Consider the following 9,963-nt stretch of genomic DNA (forward strand, 5'->3'; position numbering starts at 1 on the left):
CTCACGCCGCGCGCGCTATACCAATCAACGCCGATTCGCTTCCGCCGGGGAAGGGAACGAGCAAGAAAGGGTCTCGCGCGCGCTGGGCCGGCTTCGTTTACGATCAATTGAGCTTCGGAAAATGCATGGTACGATGAGGTATTGTGCATTCCCCCGAGGAACGGGCAGCCTTCGACGAGGGGTGGCGCGAACTCGCCCGTGAAAGGACTCACAATCGGGGTGCCAGTCCAGCCGTTAAGGGCTAAATATAGTCCGACGTAGTGTTAGAGCGCGCACACGTTACCTCACGTTGGCGAGAACGACAGCGTCTATAGTTCGACCGATGGGTCGACGCATTGGCGCAGCCAACGTAGCCGGACGCTACCAACGCGCTCCGATGCGTCCGGCGTCGAGCGACGTTCGCCCACGTGCCTATGCCGTCGGACTATAAACGTGCCTTTAGAGCTGCCCGAGCCCAGGCAATCCGACAGCAGCCAGAAGAAGATTCCGAGCTGAGGGAGCGGGAGGCCGAAGCAATCCGGCACCGTTACCTGTGGCTTACTTAACTGTGACGAAGGTCAAGTGCATGCAGGACAAGCTTCGCGTACCCTGATTTCCCGGTAGGGGAAGGGTTGGTAATTTGTATGTTTTCATTTCCAGGCTCAGCTTCTCATTAGGCTCCGAAGCTTCCGAGTGGCTGAAGACCTCCTTCTAGACGTCATAGAGAACAACGGCACTGACAGAGGGGCCTTGCACACGGCTGCACTACTGCACAACCACATCAACCGCACAGTCGAGGTACCTTTTAGTGTATATGAAAGTGATTCATAATGACTTTGCTTTAGGGACAACAATGTAAGCATCCGACTCTGCAGAGTACATAAGATGAGCGTGCTCCTAGCATGCCTGCGCTTCGAAGTACTACTGTTCAATGTTCCTTGTGAGGCTCATAGAAACGAATCATTGGTTCTTACCTTGCATGCGTTCTCAAAGGTTAGATAGTGTAACAGAATCGCTAATCCCGCTATCGTTGTAACACTGGTCACCTTTTGTTAGACTCAACATGATTCCTTAAGGAAACTCTAATAGTGGACTTTGTGTCATCTGTCATTTGTGAAGGGCATTGTGGAGGTGCTATAACCTTCGTTCTTATTTCATCAGGCACAGCCGACCGTATTCGTAGCAATAAATCTGCAAAGAGGTTAAATTTCCGAACAACTTAGCCATAGAAAGTGCTGCATCGTGCGATGAAGTTTACCTCACCTTTTGTACTGCAGGACGGGCGCATTGACTGCTAACACTTTTTTGTCAGATTCAATTCTCCAAAATCATTTTAGGTTGGCGGTGAATTATTTGTTCGCTTATTTGCTACTGGAGCTGCACTTACCACTGGACTAATAATGAAGGGAGCTCTAGAAACGGCTTGAATTACGGATAATTTCGCCATACATTTTAAATCTATAACGGTGTAAAACTCGCAATGCTGAGTGTAGTCGCATTTCAGGCCAAGGATAAGCAGAGTAGTTGTCACAGGCTTTTAAATGCTCTCTGATATCGCAGGCCCTTGACTACATACTGAAGGCTCTAAAGCTGTGCGGCGTGGATGAACCGCAATGTGCAAGAATACACAGCGATCACGGCGACATACTCAAGGACATAGGCGACCTCAGCTCGTCCGCACAGGTCGGTACACAGAGTGCGGTAATCTTTATGATACTGTTCAAGGCAGCTTTACGGGCGTGAAAGTAGTTTGCCCGAACAACATATTCTCTTACAGCCAAAGTATTAAGCATGCTCTGGTATGATGTTCTTAATTTGCTTCATTATGGGCTGATAAAAATACTAATGAGGCACCTTATTTTTGCTTGTTTTCGCATTAGGTAGATGGGTAGAAAACTGTAGCAAGCTAACGTTTGAAAATACTGGAGGCAAAACACTGCTACATCAAAAACTGGCAGTGGTAACTATAACACTTCGTCAATTTGGCTAGATATTTACATGAAACTAAGGAATGCTGCGCTTAATGATCAGCGAAAAGTTTGAACATGATAAGAATTGTAATTTCACTGGTTACTGTTCTAGCCATTGCCATTAAAAAATAAATCGTTGGTTATGCGGCGACAAACGTTCTGTAACTAAGTTTTCGCATGAAAGAAGCAATCTTCATTTCCCGTTTATTATGTCTACGATGTTGCGTTGTAAGCGATGCCAACCACTTTCACAAAACGCAATGTTCGCGTCCCCTCCCCTCACCCCCCCCACGCCTGTTACATAGAACTGCAAACAAATATAGCGTAAATGTCATTTGTCCGATATTTGTCCGATAGAAGCGATATTCGCTTCAACCGTACAGATATTTGTGTTGAAGCACGTCCTAGAACTTATTTGATTATCACTCGAAATGTTTGTTTCCCAAAGAATAACAACAATGAAAAGTTGAGAAACTTTCAAAAAAAAATTCTTTTCATTTTTCAGAGTTACGAAGTCGCTATTCGTCTCGATCCAGGCCTCGCTCATGCTCATTTGAACCTTGCCGTGATAAGACACCTAGAGGTGAGTACCGATATTCTGATTTTAGGTGACATTGTATTTTTCTGAAAACATGTAACTCCTCATTATACAATAAAGCGCGTAATGTAAAATGTACGCAGATTTCTATTACAGTCTTTGTAGTGTACCGCCTGAGTGTAAAATAATCATTACGGCAAGGGACATCGACCACAGGAATGGAAGTAGCACTAATTCACAAGTATTATGGGTATTATTGCAAGCATTATAACAGCATTTAGGGTGCTGTTATTACGCCAAATTGTGGTCAACTTTCGCAGTGCTTTCATACGACGGTTACACACTTTGGACTTCATGAACCTCTGTGTGCATGTAGAGTTCAGCCTTAGCAGTCTAGTAAAGTATGTTGAGAAGAAGTTATTAAAATAAATAAGTAGTTGTAGTAGTCAATCTCCAATAACGCACCCAGTCGCATTTACTACACAGCGGTTTGGAAGCATTACGTGTTATAACAGCTTCTAGGTTACAACGTCTCGTTTTCAAAATAGCGACCGTAACGCAAGGGACCTAATTGTTTTAGAGCGCAGCTCTTTGGCGTCCGTTCCTGGGTTTCGCGTCGTCGTCGGCGTTGTCATCGGCCTCGTAACCAGCTCCGCCCCCCTTTCATCCCCCCAGCGCTAGCAGCGACCGACTGATACCGCTGGATGCCGCTGACGCCGCTAGAGAGTCAAGATAACGTGACTGCATAGAACACCGTCGCCGCCATGCAGAAAGAGGAGGAAAGGGTCCCCCACCCCTTGTTCTTGTGTGGCGGATAGGGTGCTCTTCAGTTGCCGACGCGCCGGTTATTTCACTTAGGCCCCGGCACGTCGACGAATACGTGACCACCTTCCCACGGCTAGACCTGGTTCTTAGCGCTGCGGAAGCGAGGGTATCATATTGTTTGTGTCGGCATCGGCGGCGTTGTCCCTGAAACCAACTCCGCAGCTGGGGTTGACTCACTATCGGCGTCAGCGGCATCAGTCAGTCGCTGCTATCTCTTCCCTCCTCCCTTTATCGTGTTGTCCGCTTGCTGCGCGCGCTTCTGCCCCCATCGTTTGCCGCTGGGTGTACACGCCGCCCCCCTCCCCCCTCTTCCTGCGAGTCTCCGGTTGTCAAAGCGCCGGCTCGAACTTAATTCCTTTCTTCGCTCCTCCTCCAATGGAACCCCTGTGCGGTGGCAATCAGAGAGCCAGATCGGTGGCGGCGGATCTGTATATGTGCACCGCCCGAGCCGAAATTGCCGCTGCCGTTCGCCACTGCGAAATTATCTGCCAGTTCTTTCTGAGCCATGAGCGAGACGACCGATGGAAGTCCTCCGTCTGCTGCTGCTGCTGCTGCTGCTGCTGCTGCTAAACGAGCTGCCAGAGCAGAGGCCCAGCGCCGTCGCCGTCAGAATCCAGAGGTGCGTGCCGCCGAAGCAGAAGCTTACCGTCGCCGCCGTCGAGATGATCCAGGAGTACGCGTCGCCGAAGCAGAGGCTAAGCGCCGCCGCCGAGAAGACCCTGCCGTTCGCGCCGCCGAAGCGGAGGCTCATCGCCGCCGTCGAGAGCAACCAGCAGTAAGCGAGGCTGAAGCAGAAGCTCATCGCCGCCGCCGAGAAGACCCTGCAGTTCGCGCCGCCGAAGCGGAGGCTCATCGCCGCCGTCGAGAGCAACCAGCAGTAAGCGAGGCTGAAGCAGAAGCTCATCGCCGCCGCCGAGAAGACCCTGCCGTTCGCACCGCCGAAGCGGAGGCTCATCGCCGCCGTCGAGAGCAACCAGCAGTAAGCGAGGCTGAAGCAGAAGCTCATCGCCGTCGCAGAGAAGACTCTACCGTTCGCGCGGCCGAGGCCGAGGCCAAACGCAAACAAAGGCTCGCAAACAGTCAGGGTGCAACCAATGCTTTCCGGCGACAGTTTACAGACAATCCGTTTGGAAGTTTGTGTTCAGTGTGTGATCGGCTCTGGTTCCAAAATGACGTGAAACCGCTTGCGGATACGTGCCGTGAGAATCTCCGGTGTGCGTTTCCCAACTCGGACTTGTGTCAATTCAGACTGTGTTCTTCATGCATGCAATCAGTGCGGAAAGGTGACATTCCTCATTTTTCGACAATTCTTTGCCTCAATCTATCGAAAAGGTGAAACAGCTTATTTGCTGCGCTCAAATGTCGCATTAAGAAGTAACGTAATCGTCGGTAATTTTTTTTTTAAGTTTTCTTTAACCATTTTAGTGTCATTGACGTACGGGTATGTTTTCCCGTTTCTCTCCTATGTCACTGACGTAATCTTACGTTCTCCACGCTCTCCCCTCGGATAATAAGGGTGCAGTTTTCATTAGGCATATCATTTATTCCCCCTGCATAACCAAGAATAAACATGGCTGTTTATTTTACGATATCCGATAAAAACATCTGATGCCGTGGGTGCGTCAGCTCCGAAAAAATCGGCACTAAAAGGGTTAACGAAACAAGAAGCCCAAATACAAAGAAAACATTTACGTTCTGCTTCTCCGCCACCATCTACAGGGATGCTTAATATACTAGCCTAATATATTTGTATAACTGGTCGAATTGTTTAGCAGTGACAGTTGCTCTGTTGCCCAACGTGCGCTAGTTCTGCTAATATACTATAAACACTTGTCTTCGTGTCAATAGCCCCTTCTTTTCATTAAATCTTCTGGCTAACTTTATATGTAAGATCAGGAGTAGAATGCATCATCGGGAACGCTAGCTGAGGTCGCACTGACACCAAGATATAAACGCGGAGCACTTTTGCTAGATACTGATTGTGATCCATGAAGAATACTAAGATAAAGCTTATGAATTAAACTTGAATTATTCCTTTTTGATGATATTTTTTGTGCTTACTGTTTACATTTTCTGCTGCTGCGTTAATTTTTTTTATGTTCCGAAACAGTATTTTGCGTCATGCCACATGTCCTCCCTCTGTCCCCTACCTCCCCTCCCTCTTGTGTGAGAGCTCACAGAGAGGGATGTGTTTTTCTTCTCGTAATTTGTGCGCTTGTGAATTTTCATTCCAGAGTGACTACCATGGCGCATTTCGCCGCTACCAGGTGGCCCTGTCTCTCGATCCAAAGAACAAGCTCATCATAGACAACATGGCCAAGTTAAGGCGGCGGATCACTAGGGCACTGCCTTTCCACGACTGCGTTTAAAGCCGATGCGTCGCCGAAATGCATTTACCTTGCCGCTTTTTCTGCATAGTGGCGTTCATGTTTTGACGGCACCTTTCCAATGAATTCCCACTCTATCGCTTTCAATGTTTTGCGACTTTGTCATGGAAAGTGGGGACATCTGGTGAAGGCAGTTCAAGGGTAGTACAATGATACCAGGGCTCAGTAACAACAGTTCTGGGGTTCTACCTTTATTTTTGACATGAAATGGTCCTCTGGAACATCTCGTCTCGTTCCAGAGTGATGTTAAGGCCACCTCCAAATCTGATCTAGACTGCAATTTCGTGTCACTGATTTGAAAGACGACAATTTTCCGAAAGTGTTCTTCGAAGTCTGGTAATTCTGTAGGCTGCAGATAGCCGAAAACAGCAAACAACCTACGTCATAAACCCCTTCTGCTAAATGCCTCGTGTGGGAATTTCGGCCTTCGTACCATAGTACTTTGTCATTACAGCATTTAAATCAATTTTGAGATTTGTCTAATACATGATTGCCAAGACTCTTTGTATTCTCACATGTTGTTCTTTTCTTTATTTAGTATGAAAAACATTACTCTTGAAAAGCTAGGTCTAATGAGTTTCACTTATTGCATGACAAAAAAGAAAAAGAAACATCACAATCAGTTTCTGCTGACTTTGTGCCCTGACATAATGTCAACCTGTCCCATGAATGACACTGATGGCACAGAAGCCGCCACCTGCCGGTACAAAATTTCTTAGGCAGACGTTGGCGGCTTCTATATCGAATGTGAACGAAAGTGAATGAAGACTCTGATCCTCTCTCATATAGGCCTGTGTTTGCGCCTTTCCCGGCAGAAGAAGAAAGTGGACATGAGAATCTTTCCTACGGAGTGTGTCATGATTGTTGTCCTGCTCATTTGCCCTTTCCTTGCCGCAAGCTCTGGAATTCCTTTGAACTACCCCCTTTTTTTCGAGCGGTGGCATAAGACTATGCAACAACGTGCCTAGATTTCCTACTCTCATGTTAGTGAGTGCGGCATTGCAGCGTTACTCTCAAAGTGTGGCAGATTTGCTCAGCTGGGTTGCTGTGCGAATGGACGTGATGGACCGTTCTTGTGGGCCCGTCCGGATTAAGTGGGTGGAAGTGACGAAGGCCGAAATGACAACTGAGGCATACAATGCGAACATTACGAAATAAAATGCCTGATTTCATATTCACATGCTGTGCGCTTGAGTATTGATTATATTTGTATGTGGTGGAAGCGTCTTAGAGGCTGGCGCATTGTCTAGTAACGGGGCATCATGAAGAAATGTGTCTAAGGATGCTCGATCAAATCGATACTGGTATAAGGTATAAATTCTAGTTCCAACGAATTTTACACAATAACGAAATTCTGCGGCTCTACGAATTTGGTGTAAATTAGAAATGCTCGACAGAAAATGAATTCTTTCACTATCTGGAATGTGTTTACGCCCATTAAATCTGTATAGCGCTCTAGAAGCAGCCTGATGCAATGCTACGGCAAGACATTACGTGTTTATGTTTGGCAGTTAATTTGGTCACTGCAGTTTTCACCTCTGCCAAAGAAATGGACACTAGAGATTCCACAGACAATTATATACACTCTTCGTTCCAGGCATGGGCGATTCAGGAACTTGAGAGCCAATTGCATGATTTTCATCAGCCGGCGTTTAGAACTGTAGAATCATGTTCAAGCATGCGTTTATAAGATAGCTCCTCATTGCATAATTGTGCCAGACATAGGCAGCGTCAGTACCTGTTCCGAAATAATAATGTCAGTCGAAGCTCCTCGACACACAAAGTCTTGTTACAGGTTCTCAGGAGCGCCGCCGCAGATTCCTACAGATCTGGGCTATCCTGGTTGTTGAGTGCGCATGATTGAAGGTTCATGTAATTTTTTTCCCGACCAAGTGACTACAACGTGAATTTTCAGTGACGTCGGAAGCTGACAACGTTGTGATGTCGCGCTGTGTGCAAAGATGTACACTCTGTGTGACATGGCAAGGAATATTACTCTTTCAAAGCCCGTTCGGTTAATCTGCAGTGATCAAATGTGTGTTCACAGAGATTGGGTTACATCGGGACAGTGCGAGGCAACATAAAAGAATATGACGACCAAGGGTCACTAAAGAATGTGCCCTTTTGCGTGGCTGGTAGACGAAACGAATTATTGCTCAAGTTGGATCTTGTGATATGACGGAGAAAAAAGCGCAAGTAAGCCAACCAAGGCTTTGCGAACACTTCTTTCGGAGTGTGCTTAAAAAGCAACGCAATATTACTTTTTATTTTGTGTTGCTTTTTCTTGCAAATTGTAATCGATGTTGTCTCATTGGCGTAACTTTGTGAGTGCGTGCCCTTTCTACAAAGCAAGCCGGCTGTCCAAGATTGAAGGTCAGTTTTAACGAACTGTTCTTCGTAGCTTACTCCTTAGCGAGAAATTTGATGGTGGTAACTTCGTGCTGTAGGTGTTTATTGTACCTAAAATATTTCACACATTGAATATGTTGCCTTCCTTCCACTATAGCTCCAAAGTGACATCTTGATTGCAAGATGACCTCGCAAGAGCCGTTACTCACGTCGCCATACTTCATGAGAGCCTAGCAAGGGTAGCTCCCCCTTCATGAAGAGTGTTTCACTATGTGAATAATTTGTCAACTGTCGCGAATGCTAGGTGTTCATCAATATTGTTGCTTGCCGACAGGGAGTCATTTCAACCCAAAAAGTTGTGTTTTTATAGGCCACAAGCAATGATATACATCATCGAGCTGTGCATTGTTTTCGTGGTTTTGCATCGATGAGAGTCATCGTTTTCTTACCATCCAATAACTGAATCTTCGTTTCATAGAGTTGGTATTTTTTCCTATAGCCCAATGAACTGAAATGGCCAGTGTCTCTGCCCCGCACATATGTTTGTCTGTCGTCACGTATAAGAGTGCCATTGTTGGGAGTTATCTTTTCACATGTGTGTGGCTGAGTGCTACTTGTGCGTAACAAGTTTGTAGAAAAAATGTCATGCTGTCATGTTATCCCACATTTTGGAAGAAAAAAGTGAGGCCTTCAAAGGAATTATTGTGTCATGTGTGTGTGTTCATTCGTGTGCTCTTGCATTCCGCTCCGTTTCATCACGCTTGAGGAATTCTAGCTTTTCATTTTCACGTTTTTTTTTACATTTCGATAGCAACTTGCGACATTCGTTTAACAGTGCTTTTGTAAAGCGGTGTTCCAAAAAGAAATTTGCACAGGGATAAACAAATTCTCAAAGTCACGCTAAACCCAAAATAAGTGATCATTCGCTATTGTGTTCGAAGCCAGGAAAGCTAGGGCAATTGGCTTTAGTTTGGCCTCGATTGTAATTACTTCGAAAAACAAAGCGAATTGCCATGTGCTTTCTTGACAAAGATTCGTTGTTGAGTTCACGAGAGTGAGAGAAAGAAAGTAAAAGATAGGCAGAAGGATAACCAGGTTGCGCATGGTTTGCCAGCTTACACTGCTGCAGGGGCGGTGGGCTCAAAAACGAAAGACAAAAGGTGACGATGAAGGAAGGGCATAGGGTGCGTAAACGGGTCTAGTTTATTCAAGGCTAGAAGTATGTAAACAAGATGGTAACTACATGAGAAGACAAACAGATACAAATTCATAGACCAGATATATCGCGAAAAGCTCCACGCTCAAGAAAACCCCCGAAGGCCACAAGCTCAAATGCTGTGGCCAACATAATTGATGTTGGGAACAGTCACAAGAGAGCAGTTCCAGGAACTGAAGGTATTGCACAAGTGCATGGAACAGCTCATTCATTTATTTGTTTGTTAGTTTGTTCACTAGTACATTTACTTATTTATGTATTTGACATACTCTCAAGCGCCAAACTATTTTCGAGGGAAGTGGGTTATGCAATACGCAAATGTGAAACAAAATACAATGACAAACACGCTATGTTATGCAATAGCAGCGGCAAATCATAAAATACAATACAAGCATCGTGCAAACTGCAGAAACCGCAACGCGTACAAAAGAAGGGGGAGACTGTAGTAGGAATACGTTAAATGATCACGTAGGATTATCACAGTAAAGGTGCGCAGATAAACAACGACAAAAAAGAGTGTTATCAGAAATTGATGCACTGTCGACTGAAAGGTGGTTCCAATGATTAACTGTGTGTGATGTACGAAGGAATAAGAAAAAGTGTTTGTGTTGCAGAGATTGCAGCGAACTTTGTGCTGGATATGAGTACAAGATGAGCGGTTAGTCGGAGGCATGTCAAGTTGAATACACCATGGTAGAC

At 45.8% G+C, this 9,963-nt stretch overlaps 1 protein-coding gene across 1 annotated transcript in view; it reads left to right on the forward strand.

The window, feature by feature from the left end:
* The window catches only part of LOC135901695 (protein O-mannosyl-transferase TMTC1-like), a 153,978-nt gene extending 145,324 nt beyond the window's left edge, over positions 1-8,654 (forward strand). Inside the window, exons 15-18 of the mRNA XM_065431541.2 lie at positions 640-777; positions 1,540-1,662; positions 2,455-2,532; positions 5,547-8,654. Coding sequence (XP_065287613.1) covers positions 640-777; positions 1,540-1,662; positions 2,455-2,532; positions 5,547-5,681 — 474 coding nt within the window. The 3' untranslated portion in view covers positions 5,682-8,654. The remainder of the gene's footprint in view (positions 1-639; positions 778-1,539; positions 1,663-2,454; positions 2,533-5,546) is intronic.
* Positions 8,655-9,963: the final 1,309 nt, after the last annotated feature.

This window comes from Dermacentor albipictus, unplaced genomic scaffold, assembly GCF_038994185.2.
Source record: "Dermacentor albipictus isolate Rhodes 1998 colony unplaced genomic scaffold, USDA_Dalb.pri_finalv2 scaffold_16, whole genome shotgun sequence".
Classification (NCBI taxonomy): Eukaryota; Metazoa; Arthropoda; class Arachnida; order Ixodida; family Ixodidae; genus Dermacentor; species Dermacentor albipictus.